Raw genomic sequence first — 21,534 nt, forward strand, 5'->3', positions numbered from 1 at the left:
AAGCTCTTGCTAGCAGGTGTAGGAAGCTCTGACTAGCAGGCGTAGGAAGCTCTTGCTAGCAGGTGTAGGAAGCTCTGACTAGCGGGCGTAGGAAGCTCTTGCTAGCAGGTGTAGGAAGCTCTGACTAGCGGGCGTAGGAAGCTCTGGCTAACAGGCGTGGGAAGCTCTGGCTAGCAGGCGTAGGAGACTCTGGCTAGCAGACGTGGGAAGCTCTGGCTAGCAGGTGTAGGAAGCTCTGGCTAGCAGGCGTGGGAAGCTCTGACTAGCAGGTGTAGGAAGCTCTGGCTAGCAGGCGTGGGAAGCTCTGGCTAGCAGGCGTAGGAAGCTCTGACTAGCAGGCGTGGGAAGCTCTGGCTAGCAGGTGTAGGAAGCTCTGACTAGCAGGTGTAGGAAGCTCTGACTAGCGGGCGTAGGAGGCTCTGGCTAGCAGGCGTGGGAAGCTCTGGCTAGCAGGCGTAGGAAGCTCTGACTAGCAGGCCTAGGAAGCTCTTGCTAGCAGGTGTAGGAAGCTCTGACTAGCAGGTGTAGGAAGCTCTGACTAGCGGGCGTAGGAGGCTCTGGCTAGCAGGCGTGGGAAGCTCTGGCTAGCAGGTGTAGGAAGCTCTGACTAGCAGGTGTAGGAAGCTCTGACTAGCGGGCGTAGGAGGCTCTGGCTAGCAGGCGTGGGAAGCTCTGGCTAGCAGGCGTAGGAAGCTCTGACTAGCAGGCCTAGGAAGCTCTTGCTAGCAGGTGTAGGAAGCTCTGACTAGCAGGTGTAGGAAGCTCTGACTAGCGGGCGTAGGAGGCTCTGGCTAGCAGGCGTGGGAAGCTCTGGCTAGCAGGTGTAGGAAGCTCTGACTAGCAGGCCTAGGAAGCTCTTGCTAGCAGGTGTAGGAAGCTCTGACTAGCAGGCGTAGGAAGCTCTTGCTAGCAGGTGTAGGAAGCTCTGGCTAGCAGGTGTGGGAAGCTCTGGCTAGCAGGTGTAGGAAGCTCTGACTAGCAGGCCTAGGAAGCTCTGACTAGCAGGCGTAGGAGGCTCTGGCTAACAGGCATAGGAGGCTCTGGCTAGCAGGTGTAGGAAGCTCTGGCTAGCAGGTGTGGGAAGCTCTGGCTAGCAGGTGTAGGAAGCTCTGGCTAGCAGGTGTAGGAAGCTCTGGCTAGCAGGTGTAGGAAGCTCTGGTTAGCAGGCATAGGAGGCTCTGGCTAGCAGGTGTAGGAAGCTCTGGCTAGCAGGTGTAGGAAGCTCTGGTTAGCAGGCGTAGGAGGCTCTGGCTAGCAGGCGTGAGGTTTGGATGAAGAATGATGACGATCCAGCAGAGAAGAGCAGACTGACGGAGGTTTAAGTAGAGGTGTTGGCAGGTGCACTGAATCCAGGCTTAATTAGGAACGACAGGTGGAACTAATAAGGAGGTGGAGTAAGAGCTGGGCTGCATGACAGGTGGAAAGTGCTGGAAAGTTTATGAGGAGACAGGCAGGACAATGCAAATTGCCTTCCTGGAGAACATCTTCTGTTTGATTTATATATTAAACTTATTTTTTCTACTTAAAAAATGTCCATGTTTTATTATCCAATCCATTCTGCTCTAACTGGCCTGAAGGAACTGTCAAAGATGGACACACAGAGGAAGACGCTCACATACGCACACAGAAAGAGCGCTCGTAGCCAATCTACGCCACTCTGTCACATCTTTCCTGCTCCAACACGTCTTACTTCAAATAGCGTTGCGACTCTTAAACTAAACTTAATGACAGCGAGAAAAGAACTTCTTGTTGTGGGGACGAGGAGGAAGAAAAAGGCCACCGCTGAACATTATTTTCTACAAAGTTAAATGCTATAAGCGTTGTGATTGTTTTCATGCGTGTAAACGCCGACTCTTCATGGCAACGAGCACTAACACAGCGGTGGCCAGCTGGAAACAAACATGTTTTTTTAGACAGTGGGATGGAGTTTTATACCGACTTTAAACAGCTCAACCACCATTTAAAAGCCAACATTGACACGCGAGTTTCTGTGAGTGAAAATGGAAGTAAAAACCCTGCTCCATTCTCAGTGAAACCGCTGTTCCCTCCCGCTCACAGTGACCGAGGCAGACATTCAAAGGGCAAATAATAAATCAGACAGTTAAAAATACAATATTTGTGTTTTCTGTTGTATCGGGATGGGACGATACACTGCATGCATTGGCCGATCCATTCAGCCACCATGCTTTGACGTCCCGTGACGCGCATACGTTGCCGCTGCCTCCCTGGCAGAGAGCGCCTGCTAATGTCAGACTGATTGACAATTTAGCGCTATTTGCCCTTTGAATGTCAGTCCCTGTGAGCGGGTGGGAACAGCTGTTTTACTGAGAACGGAGCAGGGTTTTTACTTCCACTCAATGAAACTCGCAGGTCAATGCTGGTTTGTAAATGGTGGTTAAGCTGCTAAAGTCGGTATAAAACTCCTAAAAAAACTGTCTAAAAAAAACATGTCTGATCTCCAGCTGGCCACCTGCCACCGCTGTGTTAGTGCTCGTTGATATGAAGCCATGTATGCGCATAAAAATAATCACAACACTTGAAGCATTTAACTTTGCAGAAAATAATGTTTAGCAGTGGTCAGTCTAGGAGGTTTCCTCCTCCTCCCCACAACAAGAAAATCTTTTGTCGCTGTTATTAAGTTTAGTTTGAGAGTCACAAAGCTAGTTGAAGTAAGACGGTGTCTTTGACAGTTTCCTTCAGGCCAGTTGAAGCAGAATGGATAGGATAGTAAAACATGGTCATTTTTTTAAGTAGAGCAAATACGTTTAATATATAAGTCAAACAGAACATTTCTCGGGAACGTAATTTGCACTACATAGGCCTTGTGCTGCTACATGAAGTGCACAAACAATTAAGTGTTTATTTTTTATTGTTATATTTTAAATGTTCTATATTGTTTGCTAGCCATCGTTAATGTTTTGTGTTTTTTAAAAGGAGCTTTGCACAAGTTAGAAGCTTTTTATTTCACCCTTTTTCATACATGTCTGACATGTAAAATGAGTTTTCATCCATTTACTGCAGTTGCCTCTACAGCAGGGGTGTCCTAACTTTTCGGTACAAAATTGTCAAGTCAAAGGAACGAAAAATGAACACAATTGTTTTTTAAAACCAAAACAATCACATTAATGTTTTACCTGCTCAGCAAAATATAACTATTTTAAATGTCAGATATTTTGTAGAAAATTAACGTGTAAATTATTTTAGATCCAAACTTTAAAAAAGGGTTTGCTCAATTGTTGTATTCACCAAGTTTATAGATTATTTTGAATAATTTAATTTGACTCTTTAACAATAACAAATGTAACTTTTTTTGGTCTAGCAGTATAAGAACAGTATTTGGGTCAGTTCTTTGAAAACACTTGCTGTAATCAGCCAATTTTAATAATCAAATTAATAGCAGATTTTAATTCACCAAAGTCTGCATTTGAGTAATTAAATATAATTGGGTAGATGTTACTATGAAATTAAAGAGAATGTCAAAAGTGTCTTTATGTTTATTAATAATATTATTATTAAAAGATAGATACTTTGTGTTGTACTCAACATTTTCAATTGTATTATTTTTACTTTTCACGTATCGGGTACCGATTTGCATGTTGTCAAAATAATCAGTATCTGCCCTAAAAACCTGTATCGGTCGACCTCTCACTTAAACCGAATCAAGAATCTTTGGATCTGACAAGGTCTGAAAACTGCTATTCACAAACGCTCTACATCTAATCTGACTGTGCTTGAACTGATTTGCAAAGAAGAATGGCCAAAAATTTCAGTCACAAGACATGGAAAACTGGCAGAGACTTGCAGCTGTAATTACCGCACAACGCGGTTCCAAGAAATATTTACTGGGGGATGCTGAATACTTTTGCACGTTGCTCTTTTCAGTTTTTTATTTGTTAAAAAAAGAGACCATGTATTAGTTTCTTGCTACATCACAGTTGTATACCACTTTGTCTTTCACATAAAACTCCAATAAAATGTATTTGTATTTTTTGTTTGTAATATGACTATATGTGGAAAAGTTAAAGAAATGTGACTCATTTTGCAAGCCCTGATGGCAGGTGCGTTAGCTCTTCAAGGGCTGGAAAGAGAACGCAATACATTCAGACCTCTGTAATTACACAACATTCTTAATACGTAAACATGCAGACCATAATATGCCAAGTACCTAGTTTTTAATTCTGCAGCAGACTATTTTGTGATAGTTAAGGGAGGTCAAATATATATTGAGTGTTGAAACAGAGAAATTGTGTGTAAGTGCATATGCATGATTCTATTCAAACATCCTGAATCCAGACTAGACAGTTTTCATACCAATCTTTCTCGGGAGTCTTGTCTTGACTTTCAGACGCAGGTTGGATGTTGTCTTGGACATCAGCCTCGCTTTCTTTGCAGTCCTCTTGGTTGTTTATGCTGGTAATGAAGCAACACAAAAATCACCACACAAAAACAGATCAACATGACTTTTCATTTGAAACTTGGAAAAACTATAAAATATAAATATTATTGAGCTCTAAATAATAACTCACATCTGTGCTGTGGCAGTAGAGGACAAGACAGTCTCTTCCACTCTGCTGTTCTGGCCAGTTTGGGAGTCTCCTTCTCTGGAAGATGCAGAAGAACCATCCAGTCCTCCATCTTCGACATCCCCAAAATCACCAGTGCATTGTATACTATGAAGAAGACACAAAAAAATTAAGACTGTCCACAAGACAGTTATTAGTTTAATTTGAGGACAAGTGGAGAAAAAACTAAACAAGTAACCAATGATTCCTGGGGCAAAACAATCTCACATCTGTATTTGTATATTTATATTTTACTTTGTAATGACTGAAACTGGGTTGACCTCTAAAAAGTCTAATGTAAAGAAACTCATACGTGGTGGAGCATTGTGGGACTACTTGGAGATGCGGCTCATGGTGAGCAGAGACAGGACTGTCAAGAACAGGTGAGGCCCTGAACTCGACACCAGTCTCTCCTCCCTGAGACTTCTCACTTGTGCAACAACTGTAAAATAAAGAAAAAAATAAAATTAATTCTGTGGTGGCATACACCTCTATAACGACAACTTAAAAATAGATGATAGAATATTAAACTGCAGTTGATGAAGTTTTAATTTACCTCATTTCTGTCACTGAAGGTGAATGGATTGTGACCGCGTCCACATCTTGTTGGAGATGGCTCTGCTTTTTCTTTTAAGTATACACAGATGAAATCAGTCAGACCATGCTGAGATTTAAAAATTGCAACCCCTTTTCTTTGCTGCTTATTTATTAAAATAATCAGCTCTGCTATACATACCTTGTTAAGAAGACGCCAACAATGCCAGAAGGAGGTTTTTCTAGTTCTAGGAGCCTCGCTGGTTGTGATGGTAGAAGGAGAGGGTGCTTCTGTCTGCTGGCTGATATCAGTAAGATAAGCAGAAAATGTCAGGTTTTGGATGTCCAAGTCATTTGTGGCAGGGAAAAAAAAAAATTAAAACCATGTGGAAACAAATTAGGATTGTTATAAAACTTTACCTCTTCTGAAGACTTAAGCTTTCGCCATTCCCAGAGCGTAAATCACTTTGAGGGCTTATCTGTTTAAAAGTTGTAAAAACAGATATTTAAGTTTGATAGTGTTGCCTTTTCACAAATAAGTAGCAACAAGTTAAAAATAATAACTTAGCAATGCTGTTCAAAAATAAACATTTTAAGTGTATTTGTGTACATTTTTAAAAACACAATTGTTGGGGCCTCCCATAGCAACAATTAGAGATATAATACAATTTTATGCCCCATTAAAAACATAGAAATTAAAATTCACTGTTTTTCAGGCTTTACTATGTTGTCATACTTTCATGTAGAAACACAGTTTAACTTTCTGTTTTTAGAGAAATCCATCATATTGTTTTAAAATTGAAGACACTATTTTCATACCACCTACGGTTTCTCCAAATTTTGCATTGAAGTGCCACAAACTTTACATGGAAAACCAACAGCTGCATTTAGACGGTAGTTTGTTAGAGTGGGAGGAGGGAATTAGGGAGTTTTTCCTACATAAAATAATAAAATATAAAACTGCTGTTGATGAAAACTGCTGTTTTACCTCCTTTCTGTCACAGAGGGTGACAGGATTGTGACCCTGTCCACATTTTGTGGGAGATGGGTCTGCTTTTTCTCCTAAATCCACACAGATGAGCTCAGACTGTGCTGACACTCACAAATTACAACCACTTTTCTTTGCTGCTTATTAATTAAAATGATCAGCTCTGCTATACATACCTTGTTATGAAGAGACCAGCGTTGCCAGAAGGAGGTTTTTATAGTCCTGGGAGCCTCGCTGTTATCAGGGGTTGTGGTGGAAATGGGAGACCATGCCTCTCTCTGTAGCCTGATATCAGAAAAATAAGCAGAAAATGTCAAATTTGTGGGTGTCCAAGTCATTTGTTACAGGAAAATAAAGTCTGATAAATTAAAACTATGTGGAAACAAGTTAGGATTGTTATAAAACTTTACCTCTTCTGCAGACTTGCGCTATCACCATCTCCAGAGCGTACATCCCCTGGAGGGCTTTTCTGTTAAAAAGTTGTAAAAACAGATATTAAAGTTTGATAATGTTACCTTTTCACAAATTAGTAGCAACAAGTCAAACTAAATTACGATCAAATTGAGTGGAAATCATCTTAGTGCATTAAGTCAAATCAGCAGATTACACAAAGAATCAGGTTCCTACCTTTTGTTTTTTCCAAATGCAGGAAAACATCTTCACACTTACTGAGCAAAGTATCTCAAAAACCGTGATAAATTTAAGCAAGTACTTCTCTATCGCCGTAATATATGGAAAGTGGGTTTTCAAATGTCTGTTAAGGGATATCTTAAGTGCTGATATTTGAATGAAATCATTTTGGCATCATGCGGACGCATAATAACCTAGCAGCTGTTCAAAAATAAACATTTTAAGTGTATTTGTGTACATTTTTAAAAACACAATTGTTGGGGCCTCCCATAGCAACAATTAGAGATATAATACAATTTTATGCCCCATTAAAAACATAGAAATTAAAATTCACTATTTTTTAGGCTTTACTATGTTGTCATACTTTCATGTAGAAACACAGTTTAACTTTCTGTTTTTAGAGAAATCCATCATATTGTTTTAAAATTGAAGACACTATTTTCATACCACCTACGGTTTCTTCAAATTTTGCATTGAAGTGCCACAAACTTTACATGTAAAACCAACAGCTGCATTTAGACGGTAGTTTGTTAGAGTGGGAGGAGGGAATTAGGGAGTTTTTCCTACATAAAATAATAAAATATAAAACTGCTGTTGATGAAAACTGCTGTTTTACCTCCTTTCTGTCACAGAGGGTGACAGGATTGTGACCCTGTCCACATTTTGTGGGAGATGGGTCTGCTTTTTCTTCTAAATCCACACAGATGAGCTCAGACTGTGCTGACACTCACAAATTACAACCACTTTTCTTTGCTGCTTATTAATTAAAATGATCAGCTCTGCTATACATACCTTGTTATGAAGAGACCAGCGTTGCCAGAAGGAGGTTTTTCTAGTCCTGGGAGCCTCGCTGGTATCAGGGGTTGTGGTGGAAATGGGAGACCATGCCTCTCTCTGTAGCCTGATATCAGAAAAATAAGCAGAAAATGTCAAATTTGTGGGTGTCCAAGTCATTTGTTACAGGAAAATAAAGTCTGATAAATTAAAACTATGTGGAAACAAGTTAGGATTGTTATAAAACTTTACCTCTTCTGCAGACTTGAGTTATCACCATCTCCAGAGCGTACATCCCCTGGAGGGCTTTTCTGTTAAAAAGTTGTAAAAACAGATATTTAAGTTTGATAATGTTACCTTTTCACAAATTAGTAGCAACAAGTCAAACTAAATTACGATCAAATTGAGTGGAAATCATCTTAGTGCATTAAGTCAAATCAGCAGATTACACAAAGAATCAAGTTCATACCTTTTGTTTTTTCCAAATGCAGGAAAACATCTTCACACTTACTGAGCAAAGTATCTCAAAAACCGTGATAAATTTAAGCAAGTACTTCTCTATCGCCGTAATATATGGAAAGTGGGTTTTCAAATGTCTGTTAAGGGATATCTTAAGTGCTGATATTTGAATTAAATCATTTTGGCATCATGCGGACGCATAATTACCTAGCAGCTGTTCAAAAATAAACATCTTAAGTGTATTTGTGTACATTTTTAAAAACACAGTTGTTGGGGCCTCCCATAGCAACAATTAGAGATATAATACAATTCTATGTGTTAGGATTCTGTGCATGGTTCTTTGTGTGAGTGAGAGTTCCTGTTTTTAGAGAAGATCTCTGCTGGTGAGCTCCTGCCAGCTCTGGGTTCGGCACACCTGGAGCAAATCCCCTGATCAGGCTGACTGGGGTTTAAAAGAGGCAGCAGGATCTTCACTCCTTGCCGGATGATTACAGATGATGGTATTTCCAGCCAGCTCTAGTGAAGTTAATATAGATGACAGTATTGTGCTTTGGTTTTTCTGCGCTAGCTCTCAAGGCTATTTTTGTCCCTGTGTTTCCAGACCTTTGGATGATCCTTCACCATTGGCAATTTGGTTTGAAGACTTGTGTGCTGTCTGAAGATCCTCAATCAACTAACTTGCCTGCCCGCTCTCCAGTGTGTCGCTCTCACCTCAGGAAAACAACCTAACAGGAACTCCCTCTGGACTCTGAACCCTAACACCCTTCCCTGCCCTCACCTGCCTCTGAAGAGTAAGTCACTCCTCCTGTGATTTAGACTCCTGCCTTTCTGACCGACAAGTAACTCATCTCTCTTCCCTGTAGAGCACCTCACAGTGGACTCAGCTGCCAAGCTGACCTCAGTGGACTTTGAACTAATTTTTGTTGTAAATAAACCTTTTTTCACTATTCTGTGTTCTGAGTGATTCTGCATGTGGGTCAGGAAACTGCCTCAAATCATGACAGAATCATCCGGCCAGTCTGACCCAGCAGGATCACTCCCAGGACCCGGTTTTGAACAGAGCATAATCCAACGGCATGACAACCTACTACAAACCCTAGTAGCACAACAAGGAAAGGCTGACCAACGGATGGATTATCTCACAGAGGTATGTCAAGAGCTTCTTAAAAGGATTGCTCCTGTGGATCATTCTCCTCCAACTACTGCACCCACCATTCCTGAACAAACTGAGTCTACATCCCCACACTTTCGGCTAGCTTCGTCTCCCACCCCTGAGCCCTATTCAGGTGAGATAGGGAAGTGTGGTGGGTTCTTGTTGCAGTGTTCTCTTGTGTTCGGCCGATCCCCTCATTCTTTCCTTAACGACCGAGATAAAGTCTCATTTATAGTAGGATTACTGAAGGGAAGAGCCCTCCAATGGGCAGAGGCTAGGTTTGGGGGTGACCTACAACTTCAGATTTCATTTGATACATTTATCTCAGAGTTTAAACAGACATTTGGCTACACCGAATCCAGCTCAGACATCACCCGTAAGATTTGGAACCTTAAACAAGGTAAAAAGCCAGTAGCTGACTTCGCTATTGAGTTCCGTACTCTAGCAGCCTCTTCTGCTTGGAACTCAGAAGCTCTAAAAGGGGCATTTTTGCAAGCCCTGGATGAGAAATTAAAGGATGAGATAGCATATAGAGATGAACCAGAGACTCTAGAAGACTTAATTTCCTTAGCCATCCGAATTGATAATAGAATTCGCGAGAGAAACCGAGGGCAACAACCAAGACACTCACCCATCTTCCCTACTCACTCTATAGATTCTCCTGGGAGGTTGGGGCCTGTGGAATTGGGCGCAGAGGAACCCATGCAGATTGGTCGTACTCGGCTGTCTCCAGAGGAGAGACAGCGCCGCATGAGATCAGGAGCCTGTCTGTATTGTGGCGAGGATGGCCATTTCATCGCCTCCTGCCCTAAACAGTTAAAAGGGAGGGCCTGCCGGTAAGGAAGGGTCCGGTGGGCAGCCCTAGAGAAGGCAAGCCCTTCCGCATGACGTTACCCTGTTCTCTTTTAGTAAACCAACCATTTCCTTCCTTTGCCCTCATTGATTCGGGTTGTGAACAAAGCCTCATTGATAAGGATTTGGCTGAACAATTGCTCATCCCAGTTACCCGTCTCTCTGACCCACTCCATGTTTCAGCCCTTGATGGCAGCCCCCTTCATATCATTACGCATAGGACTGAACCAGTAAAGTTTCTAGTGTCAGGCAACCATACTGAAGAAATCGTGTTCTATCTGTTTGCTTCACCTCAATCACCCATAGTTTTGGGCTACTCTTGGCTAATCCTTCATAATCCTCGCATAGACTGGAGGAACAACAGAGTGGAGGAATGGAGCAATCACTGTTTGTCAAATTGTCTGCAGGCAGCGGTCACACACCCTTCCTGCTTGGAGACTGAGGAGGCCCCGAGTGATCTGTCTAAGGTTCCTCCTGATTACCATGATCTCCATATGGTTTTCAGCAAATCTAAAGCCCTCTCTCTTCCACCTCATCGCCCATATGACTGTGCCATAGACCTTCTCCCTGGAGCTCCACTTCCATCAAGCAGATTGTACAACTTATCAAAACCAGAGAGGGAGAGCATGGAGAAGTATATTAGTGAGTCTTTGGCTGCTGGAATCATTCGTACTTCAACCTCTCCTGTAGGTGCCGGATTCTTCTTTGTTGGGAAGAAGGATGGAACACTTAGGCCCTGCATTGACTACAGAGGTCTAAACCAGATCACAGTTAAAAACAAGTATCCACTGCCACTTCTCTCTGCAGCCTTTGAACCAGTCCAAGGTGCCCATTTTTTTCACGAAACTCGATCTCCGAAACGCTTATCACCTGGTCCGTATTCGGGAGGGAGACGAATGGAAAACTGCATTTAAAACACCTCTGGGCCACTTTGAGTACTTGGTGATGCCTTTTGGACTCACTAATGCCCCTGCAGTTTTTCAGTCACTTATCAATGATGTACTCCGAGATTTTTTGAACCGGTTTGTTTTTGTGTACCTCGATGACATTCTCATCTTTTCCAGAACCCTCGCAGAACACAAGTCTCATGTCCGACAAGTCCTACAGAGACTTTTGGAAAACAAACTTTTTGTAAAAGCAGAGAAGTGTGAATTTCACGTCTCATCCATCACCTTCTTAGGACACATCCTCGAGAGCGGGCAGGTGAAGACAGACCCTGAGAAGGTTCAGGCAGTCCTCAACTGGCCCTCCCCGTCAACTCGGAAGGAGCTTCAACGGTTTTTGGGATTTGCGAATTTCTACCGGAGATTCATCAAAAACTACAGTCAGACGGCTCTACCACTCACCAGTCTCACCTCCTCCAAGAAGACCTTTATTTGGTCATCTGATTCCGAAAGGGCGTTCTGTGAACTGAAAAAGAGGTTTGCCAGCGCTCCAATTTTGACACAACCAGATCCTACCAAGCAATTTGTCCTGGAGGTTGATGCCTCAGATTCGGGGGTAGGTGCAGTTCTCTCCCAGATATCTTCCAGTGATGACAAACTTCACCCCTGTGCATTCTTTTCCCGTCGTTTATCCCAGGCTGAACACAACTATGACATCGGAGATCGGGAACTCCTTGCCATTAAGATGGCTTTTGAGGAATGGCGTCATTGGTTGGAGGGAGCAGAACATCCCGTCATAGTGTGGACTGATCACAAAAACCTATCCTACCTTCAAGAAGCAAAACGCCTAAACCCCAGACAATTTCGTTGGTCACTGTTCTTTTCTCGTTTTAATTTTATTATTTCTTATCGGCCTGGCTCCAAAAACACAAAGCCAGATGCTTTGTCTAGACAGTTCTCCAGTGATCAGGAGGCCCCTGTCTCCACCATTATTCCTTCCTCATGCATTGTTGGGGCCCTTAATTGGGATATAAGGGACCAGGTACTGGAAGCCCAACAATTGGAACCAGATCCTGGCAAAGGCCCTCCTAATCGGTTGTTTGTCCCCACTTCGATTAGGTCCCGCCTCATCCATTGGGCCCATACGGCAAAGTTCGCCTGTCATCCGGGGGTTAGCCGGACTGTTGCTCTCGTCAGGCGACATTTCTGGTGGCCATCATTATACAAGGACATTAAGAGCTATGTCGCAGCCTGTTCAGTGTGTGCCCGTAGCAAATCCCGTCACCAACCCCCCAGTGGTTTTCTTAAACCTCTGCCCATTCCCAAGCGACCTTGGTCACATATTGCGTTAGATTTTGTTACTGGTTTGCCTCCCTCTAGGGGTTTCACTACAATTCTCACCATAATTGACCGTTTTTCTAAGGCCTGCCACCTCATCCCTCTTCGCAAGCTCCCTTCATCATTTGAAACCGCTCAGCTGTTAACCAGACATGTTTTTCGTCTCCATGGCATCCCCTGTGAAATTTTATCAGACAGAGGTCCTCAGTTTGTTTCTCGGGTCTGGGAGGCGTTTTGCACATCCTTGGGGGCGAAGGCAGTACTCAGTTCCGGTTTTCACCCACAAACTAATGGACAAACAGAACGGATGAATCAGGAGCTTGAGGCATCCCTCCGTTGTCTGTGTTCATCCAACCCCTCCTCCTGGAGTACTCAGTTGTCATGGGTGGAATATGCACATAACTGCCACACTTCTTCAGCTACAGGTTTATCTCCATTCGAGTCTTCTCTGGGATACCAACCCCCACTGTTCCCTTCAGATGAGCAGAACATCTCAGTCACATCTGTTCAGCACCACCTTCGACGCTGCAAAAGAATTTGGAATCAGACTATTGCCACCCTTAATCGCTCAGTAGAGGCAAACCGACGGTGGGCTGATCGCAGAAGGGCTCCTGCACCCAAGTACTCACCTGGTCAAAAGGTTTGGCTCTCAACACGTGACATTAAACTAAAGGCTTCTAGCCGCAAGCTTTCTCCCAGATTCATTGGCCCGTTTGAGATTTCATCTGTTCTCAGTCCTGTCTCTGTTCGCCTTAAGCTCCCTGATAGCTTAAAGATTCATCCTGTGTTTCACGTTTCTCTGATCAAACCAGTGTTGTCCAGTCCATTTTGCCCTCCTTCCAGCCCCCCTCCGCCCACCCGGACCATCGATGGCCACCCGGCCTACACGGTGAAGAGGATTTTGGATGTCCGACGCCGGGGTAGGGGCTTCCAGTACCTGGTTGATTGGGAGGGATACGGCCCAGAGGAACGGTCTTGGGTTCGCCGTTCTTTTATCTTGGACCCTAATCTCATTCGAGACTTTCAGGCTTCTCGGCCGTCTACCTCTTCTGGACCGCCAGGAGGCAGTCCTTGAGGGGGGGGGGGTAATGTTAGGATTCTGTGCATGGTTCTTTGTGTGAGTGAGAGTTCCTGTTTTTAGAGAAGATCTCTGCTGGTGAGCTCCTGCCAGCTCTGGGTTCGGCACACCTGGAGCAAATCCCCTGATCAGGCTGACTGGGGTTTAAAAGAGGCAGCAGGATCTTCACTCCTCGCCGGATGATTACAGATGATGGTATTTCCAGCCAGCTCTAGTGAAGTTAATATAGATGACAGTATTGTGCTTTGGTTTTTCTGCGCTAGCTCTCAAGGCTATTTTTGTCCCTGTGTTTCCAGACCTTTGGATGATCCTTCACCATTGGCAATTTGGTTTGAAGACTTGTGTGCTGTCTGAAGATCCTCAATCAACTAACTTGCCTGCCCGCTCTCCAGTGTGTCGCTCTCACCTCAGGAAAACAACCTAACAGGAACTCCCTCTGGACTCTGAACCCTAACACCCTTCCCTGCCCTCACCTGCCTCTGAAGAGTAAGTCACTCCTCCTGTGATTTAGACTCCTGCCTTTCTGACCGACAAGTAACTCATCTCTCTTCCCTGTAGAGCACCTCACAGTGGACTCAGCTGCCAAGCTGACCTCAGTGGACTTTGAACTAATTTTTGTTGTAAATAAACCTTTTTTCACTATTCTGTGTTCTGAGTGATTCTGCATGTGGGTCAGGAAACTGCCTCAAATCATGACACTATGCCCCATTAAAAACATAGAAATTAAAATTCACTGTTTTTCAGGCTTTACTATGTTGTCATACTTTCATGTAGAAACACAGTTTAACTTTCTGTTTTTAGAGAAATCCATCATATTGTTTTAAAATTGAAGACACTATTTTCATACCACCTACGGTTTCTTCAAATTTTGCATTGAAGTGCCACAAACTTTACATGTAAAACCAACAGCTGCATTTAGACGGTAGTTTGTTAGAGTGGGATGAGGGAATTAGGGAGTTTTTTCTACATAAAATAATAAAATATAAAACTGCTGTTGATGAAAACTGCTGTTTTACCTCCTTTCTGTCACAGAGGGTGACAGGATTGTGACCCTGTCCACATTTTGTGGGAGATGGGTCTGCTTTTTCTTCTAAATCCACACAGATGAGCTCAGACTGTGCTGACACTCACAAATTACAACCACTTTTCTTTGCTGCTTATTAATTAAAATGATCAGCTCTGCTATACATACCTTGTTATGAAGAGACCAGCGTTGCCAGAAGGAGGTTTTTCTAGTCCTGGGAGCCTCGCTGTTATCAGGGGTTGTGGTGGAAATGGGAGACCATGCCTCTCTCTGTAGCCTGATATCAGAAAAATAATCAGAAAATGTCAAATTTGTGGGTGTCCAAGTCATTTGTTACAGGAAAATAAAGTCTGATAAATTAAAACTATGTGGAAACAAGTTAGGATTGTTATAAAACTTTACCTCTTTTGCAGATTTGCGCTATCACCATCTCCAGAGCGTACATCCCCTGGAGGGCTTTTCTGTTAAAAAGTTGTAAAAACAGATATTTAAGTTTGATAATGTTACCTTTTCACAAATTAGTAGCAACAAGTCAAACTAAATTATGATCAAATTGAGTGGAAATCATCTTAGTGCATTAAGTCAAATCAGCAGATTACACAAAGAATCAGGTTCATACCTTTTGTTTTTTCCAAATGCAGGAAAACATCTTCACACTTACTGAGCAAAGTATCTCAAAAACCGTGATAAATTTAAGCAAGTACTTCTCTATCGCCGTAATATATGGAAAGTGGGTTTTCAAATGTCTGTTAAGGGATATCTTAAGTGCTGATATTTGAATGAAATCATTTTTGGCATCATGCGGACGCATAATAACCTAGCAGCTGTTCAAAAATAAACATCTTAAGTGTATTTGTGTACATTTTTAAAAACACAATTGTTGGGGCCTCCCATAGCAACAATTAGAGATATAATACAATTTTATGCCCCATTAAAAACATAGAAATTAAAATTCACTATTTTTTAGGCTTTACTATGTTGTCATACTTTCATGTAGAAACACAGTTTAACTTTCTGTTTTTAGAGAAATCCATCATATTGTTTTAAAATTGAAGACACTATTTTCATACCACCTACGGTTTCTTCAAATTTTGCATTGAAGTGCCACAAACTTTACATGTAAAACCAACAGCTGCATTTAGACGGTAGTTTGTTAGAGTGGGAGGATGGAATTAGGGGGCGTTTCCTGCAGCTGGCAGGTTGTCGGTTCAATACCTCGTCTGACCGTCTTAGTGTCTTTAGGCAAGACACTACCAGGGTCCTCACGGGGATTTTTTTTTTCAGCATAATGACGCAGTGAAATAAACACAGGGCCAAAAATTAAATGCAACAAAAAGGAGCCTTTTATTCAATAATTGATCAATTAATCAGCTACACCACCCGCATTTAATGCAGTGCAGCTCCCATCCCACACTGTCATGCTCAGTGCTTTCACTCCTGGCTCTATAAAGGCTTATGAGCAGAAAGTCCAATGCGTTTCAGTTGCCTGAGAAAGAAGAGCTGTTGTAGGACCTTCAACACACGCTCCACCACCTCCCGTATATTAAGAGAGGAGCGTGTTCAGTCTTCCTGGACCTCCTGTAGTCCGCGATGAACTCCTTGGTCTTGCTGGTGTTCTGGATGCGGTTTTTTCCTGGAGCACCACTGTGTAATATTGAGGACCTCCTCTCAGTTGTAGGTCTCATGTTGGAAATGAAACACAGTTTTCCTTCGTCCGGACTTTCGCAGTACTCAGCACTGCTTAAAACCCCCATCTCTCTCTTTGAATCTACCACTTTGGTGGCGTTTCTTTTCCCAAAAGTGTCTGGTTGTGGTGTTATGCCCTTAAATCGGGGGGAGTTACACTTTAAAATAAAACATCTCCTGTGATCCAAGAATACCTAATGTATTTTTTCACACAAGTGGACGAGGGAGAATGCCTTATAATTCATCCTCCCACCTCCCGCCATTTTCACCAAAAAACTGCAGCAGTTCAAAAACTGAATACTGAATTTGCACTGTAGCACTATAGAGACGTAATCATCAAAATAAGGATTGTGTGCTATAAAAGCAACTGTTTTTCTTTATACATCATTTGAGAAGTGTGAAAACTGCTTGTTGTTATCACATTGCAGAAGCTGACAGAGATAAGAGGAGTTTAATGTTGTTAATTTTTCAACAATGTTCCTGCTCTTTCAATTCACTCATTCATTGGTCAAAATGTGATCATTAGTTTAGTAAGCCGGCTAGACTTATGGTACACTTTTATTAAAGGGGCCACATCATGCTTTTTAGCTGCATCAATGAGTTGTGTGGTCCATAAATTGGAACTGCAATGCCTTGGTCAGAATTCCTTATTAATTACCCCCCCCCCCCCCCCCATTCCCTCCTTTTAACCCTGTTCTGAGCTCCATCTGAGAGCAAATCTCCTTAAATCTATCCTGTTCTGCCATTTTTGTGGTATGCTGGTGAGGCACTGACGTCACCAGAGTCAGATTTACAAATATATATACTCTACAGAGTAGACTCATTGCAAAGTGCTGAAGAGACTGATTGAAGCCAAATCAATTCACCAAGAGACATGGAAAAATATTGATTCTTTGATGAAAAAAATAAAACTAAATTATTTGTCATTTGATTGGTAACAGTTTATGAGTTATGATGGATTTCTGCATTTGTAACACATTTAAAAACTATAACCCACATTACGCACCTTATATTACAAAAACAAAACATGAATAATTATTGCTGTCTTACCTCTACTTATAAATGAAGTCCATGCGGAGCTCTTTCTGAACAAAAATATAATTTTTCCGGTAAAAGTTCTCTTTATCTTCTTCGGTTTTAAAAGTCTCTCAGTGTCAATGGAGATCACTGCCAGGGAGGAAAGCCTTCCTTGATCAGTCCCGTTCCAGCTGTATGTTTAGAGTCTTTTTAGTGCTTTACTTGTTTAGCAAAACTCGCTAATATAACATCCATAACTTGCTGTCACTCTACAGTTTTAGGATCAGAGCGGTGCCCCTTGAGCGCCCCCTGCCGAGAGGCCAAGGAACTGCCGGCCTCACCTACAACGAGTTCTTTGGCTTTTATGATCGCTCAGCAGCACGAAAACATGTTATTATCTGCACACAGTTTGATGATTAAAACACAATTCGTAATCCACATATATTAAATTGTGGAAAATCAGTTCATAACTGTTTGAAAATTGCATTTATGATCTAGAGACAGGAAGATGCATTCACGGAATGGAAGCCAGCGCAGTTAACATGGGATTGCGCAATCCCAGGGGAGGCCAAGCTCGCTGCGGCCTCACCGGCTTCGCTATCAAGCGCCCCCAAGGATTTATATGAAAAATAGCGAAAAGTCTGCGATTTTGAAGACAATATGATCAAAATGAGGAAATTAGATAAAAAAATACTTATTAAAATGACTGAGTGAATCAAAATTCATATTATGTTATTATATATTTTCTTTCTTTCCACGATAACAAGGGAGGCCTGGCCTCACTTGCCTCCCCTGACTGCACTTCACTGATACAGAGATGTGTTAATTCAGTTATCCACTTGCACCAGACCAGACTTGAACGTTGTGGTTAGTTAAATACCACAACAATTTTTAAGCCAACTCAATAACACTAGAGCACGGTGAAACATGCTTTCAGATACATTAAGATATTGCATTGGAACAAAAAATATACTTCAAATCAAGGGTCAGAGGACTGAAGGTATGCAGTGTTGCTGACAGGGATTTGAACTTTGGTAGGAACACTATTGGTCCAAAGCTTCATTGGTCTGACATCATTGGTCCGTACACAATATGCATGCTCCCTATTTTTGATGCTTGACTTGAGCGTCAGGATGCATTTCGTCTGTCTAAAGAGGAAAAGCACAATTTGTTTGCTACATTTATACAACTTTTATAAGCACGCACACACTAGATGCGTTTGGCAATGTTTAAAGGCATCACCGGATCTGATGAATGTCGAATGGGACTTTTTCCCACTTTGAAAAAAGTGGGAGAACCCTCTGATATATACACTGGGCGACAAAGGATAGGAAATGATTCCTTCACTGAAACTATGCGATGTTGAGGTGAGTACCACACTCCCAAATACTAACTGGGATGTGCACGTTGTTGTCCAGAAGGAACATTAGCTTTCAAATTCTGAGTTTAATCAGAGGTAACAAGAAGCGAGTGCAACCGCAGATGGTTTTAACGCAACTCCTTAATCTTCGGGCAAAGTTTCCAGGAGCCTGAACGCACCGCAAGTTGTGGCCAAATCTTTCAGAACCAGTAAAGCTATCTGGCGACATCTGCTGGACAACATTCACCATCGCATTTGCATGAAACCGGGGCAAACTGTCATTTACTGTATAACAATAAAAGCTCTGTAACGCGACTTTTTTTTACCATAAGAATTTTATACTTGTGTTATGATTTGGTTGTAGCACCATAAAATACAGTATGTAATGGAAATCTTCGGGAAGATTGCTTTGAAATACAAAAGTATACAAAATACCAGTAATTTCGACAAAACGTTGGGAAATGTAACTAGGGACGCTTATGTCAATAGTTGAACTGTGGATTTGATAAGGTATTAATGAAATAAAACAGAATAATTCCAAAGCAGATTTAAATTTCTGTCTGTTTTTATTTTTATATGACTATATTTCCAGCTTTGGTAAACCCATGGTCACCTACCTGGAAGGATCAGCTCTACCCTACAGAAGATTCCAGTGTGGCACACACTTGTACAAGACCTTACGGGAATAAACTGCTTGCCGTTTAGTATCAGTACAACAAACACTTTCTAAATTTCCTTCAGTTCTCTAAAACAATATGCTTCCAAAAAACAAAAGATCTGACGGTATAAACCATATCGATAAGACAGTGAAATACGCGTGAGCTGTCAGTCTTTTACACCTTTCTGGTTCCTCGCACATACAGAACAATTCCTTTGATAACTCAGTATATTCCTTCAAAATAACTTCTAAATACTATACATAGTTAAGGCAGCTAATTGCAGTCTGTTTGGAGAGGATGAATCATGAAAATATATACTCTGTTGTACTGTGAAACCATCTGAAAAACCTTCTCTTCACTGAAACACAGCAAAAAGAACCAGTCTAGCTGCAGAAAGGAAAATCACTTTACTTGTTTTATTTATCAAGTTATTTATTTAATCTGCTTATATTAGATGCTACATTTATGGGCTTGCTTGTCTATAACATAGTGACAATTATTGTCCATATATGTTTTTCTTTTTTTGAACCTTTGTTATCTTTCTAAGAAATGGATTTAGAATATTAGGTTTTATTAAGTTCTTGGACGATAGTGAAGTTTCTTCTGCGTCAAGATATGAAATCGAGGGAAAGTGACACAAATTGTCCACCCTTACTCCAGATCTGAAACAGTGCAGATCAGTGACCAGCGGCTATGCCCTTTAATTGTTTGTGTGGTCTGGTCCGGTATGATTTTCGAGTGCCAACAACTTACAAGACGCATCTGCTTGCTTCCTTTGAGCGTTCATTGAGCCAAAAAAAAAAAAAAAAAAAAAACACGGTTGTTTTTTTACTCACATACAACCCGCAGTACCTACATCCCCCCAGAAGGGCGGCCGCCACCCGCCGCAATCTTGTATGGGAAGTAAGTGGAACACCCGCTCACTGTGGATTATGGGTATTTGTTGTTCATCGGTTATTTCATGACTTCGAAGGCAAAACAGCAATTGAATGCGACTCAGTGCGCGCACATCACAATGTGATTTTTCTAATTTGTTTTGTTATTTACCAAATTTTACTCAAAAAGTTGCATAAAAACTACCTGAACTGTGGCGTGATTCCTCAACGTGACTCGCAAAAGAACCCCAAATCCCACAATTCAGAGCTGTGTGCGTTACCAAAGCAACAATGGCGGCTTCCCCTGCAAGTGTGGAGGGTGTAATAGAACCTTTAGGCAACTGTCTCACTACCCTCGGGTTTGAAGTGTATCCTCTTAAGGTGTGGTAGCGTCGCTGTTACGAGCCATGATTTAGTTGAATTAGCTTCTAATTTCTAAGCTATATGTATTGAGGAGAGAATAAATGTTTAGTTTTGCATAAACATTGTATGCTGTTCTGCATAGAAAAACAACTTTGAAGCAACAGCTAGATAAATGAAGGGCGACACAAGGCTTGGGCTGTAGCTTGTTCTTATCAGAGCTTTTTGTTCCTCCATGTTTGCAGGTGGGCTGGTACAACTCTGTGCTGCCTCCTTCCTTCCACCTGCCGTACCCAGATGACACCTTGGCCGCCGTGGTGCTCAGCACCCCAGCTATGTTTGAACAAGCCTTTCTACCTTTCTTGGAGCAGAGGGGATTTCATAAGCTGTGTGACCCTGTCGACCAATGTGTCCGGCACTGCGTCTCCTCTGCTGTCTCGCAGGTAGGAGGAGAACTGGGGGACAGCATGATGCCGCCCCCACCGTGCTTCACCCATGGGGGGATGATGTGTTGGGTGTGCGTTGCGGTAGCTGTCTGCCACCTTTCCCCTGTAGAGGACATGTTGTTTTTTTTCTTCTAAAAAGGCCAAATTTGTAGAGCTCGTTGTTGTTCTGATCCTCCTACCTCATCTGCCGATCCCTGTAGCTCCTCCAGAGTTGCATAATTACTAACTTTTACAGTACCATGCAGTTAGGATCGCCTTTCCTTCATTTTAGGAAACCAGACCATGCCTGCTATGACTCATGGTTATGCTAACTTTTACACTTTTTAAAATATTTCACTTTTTGTGCAATTTTTTTGGCTGTTCCCATTGAAATCAATGCAAATTCCTTCAAATTAATTATTTTAATTGTTCTTAATCTTAAAATTCTTCAATTTTTTAATTTTTTTTCTCAAATTTTTCCTATTTCTTCAAATTTTTCAAATTCTTCATTCTGCAGATTAGCATTCTCACTCGCTGTTACGCAGGAACAGCTTTTTCTAGTTATTATTTATTTTTCAACGCTATGGGTGTTATAGTTTTAGGAAGCACAGGGGCGTTGTGAGATGCTGAATCGTTCTTGTCACTCAGCCTGTTTAGGGCCCTGAACATCGTCTCTTTCTCTCCCTCAGAGTTTTCAGAGCTGAAGGTGGATGTAAGGTACGACTACGAGCTGCTGCCAAGCAGGAAGCCAAAGTTCTTAGCACAGACTGCCGCACACGTCTCCGGAGCGGCGTTCTACTACCAGCAGTCTGACGTCACAGACCAGCCCTGGGCTGAAAAAGTAATGCCATCGATGGCCTTGTTTCTATATCGCTG

At 42.1% G+C, this 21,534-nt stretch overlaps 2 protein-coding genes across 6 annotated transcripts; one reads left to right on the plus strand and one right to left on the minus strand.

Moving 5' to 3' along the window:
* Window positions 1-3,800: 3,800 nt before the first annotated feature.
* Window positions 3,801-17,030, minus strand: LOC118562304. Of its 5 annotated transcripts, XM_036134577.1 has the most exons (12): window positions 14,445-14,667; window positions 7,741-7,799; window positions 7,507-7,615; window positions 6,495-6,553; window positions 6,261-6,369; window positions 5,517-5,575; window positions 5,299-5,398; window positions 5,119-5,189; window positions 4,876-5,004; window positions 4,527-4,670; window positions 4,312-4,410; window positions 3,801-4,078 (listed from the first exon to the last, which is right to left on the minus strand). In XM_036134577.1, exons 1-12 carry the CDS (start codon window positions 14,604-14,606, stop codon window positions 4,072-4,074), a joined length of 1,107 nt encoding a protein of 368 aa, XP_035990470.1. In that variant the 5' UTR covers window positions 14,607-14,667; the 3' UTR covers window positions 3,801-4,071. The 5 variants fall into 5 exon arrangements, with proteins under 5 accessions (XP_035990470.1, XP_035990469.1, XP_035990471.1 ...); XM_036134576.1 differs by lacking the exon at window positions 3,801-4,078 and having other exon boundaries at window positions 4,109-4,410; XM_036134578.1 differs by lacking the exons at window positions 3,801-4,078; window positions 14,445-14,667 and adding an exon at window positions 7,958-8,106 and having other exon boundaries at window positions 4,109-4,410.
* A 2,900-nt stretch (window positions 17,031-19,930) lies between these two features.
* On the plus strand, window positions 19,931-21,514 carry LOC118556379 (cyanocobalamin reductase / alkylcobalamin dealkylase-like; the record flags this gene model as incomplete). The annotated part of the gene is made up of 4 exons (XM_036134581.1): window positions 19,931-19,934; window positions 20,118-20,254; window positions 20,479-20,676; window positions 21,350-21,514. Coding segments are annotated over exons 1-4 (504 nt in total), but the record flags the coding sequence as incomplete, so codon positions are not given.
* Window positions 21,515-21,534: the final 20 nt, after the last annotated feature.

This window comes from Fundulus heteroclitus, unplaced genomic scaffold (genome assembly GCF_011125445.2).
Source record: "Fundulus heteroclitus isolate FHET01 unplaced genomic scaffold, MU-UCD_Fhet_4.1 scaffold_850, whole genome shotgun sequence".
Taxonomy (NCBI): domain Eukaryota; kingdom Metazoa; phylum Chordata; class Actinopteri; order Cyprinodontiformes; family Fundulidae; genus Fundulus; species Fundulus heteroclitus.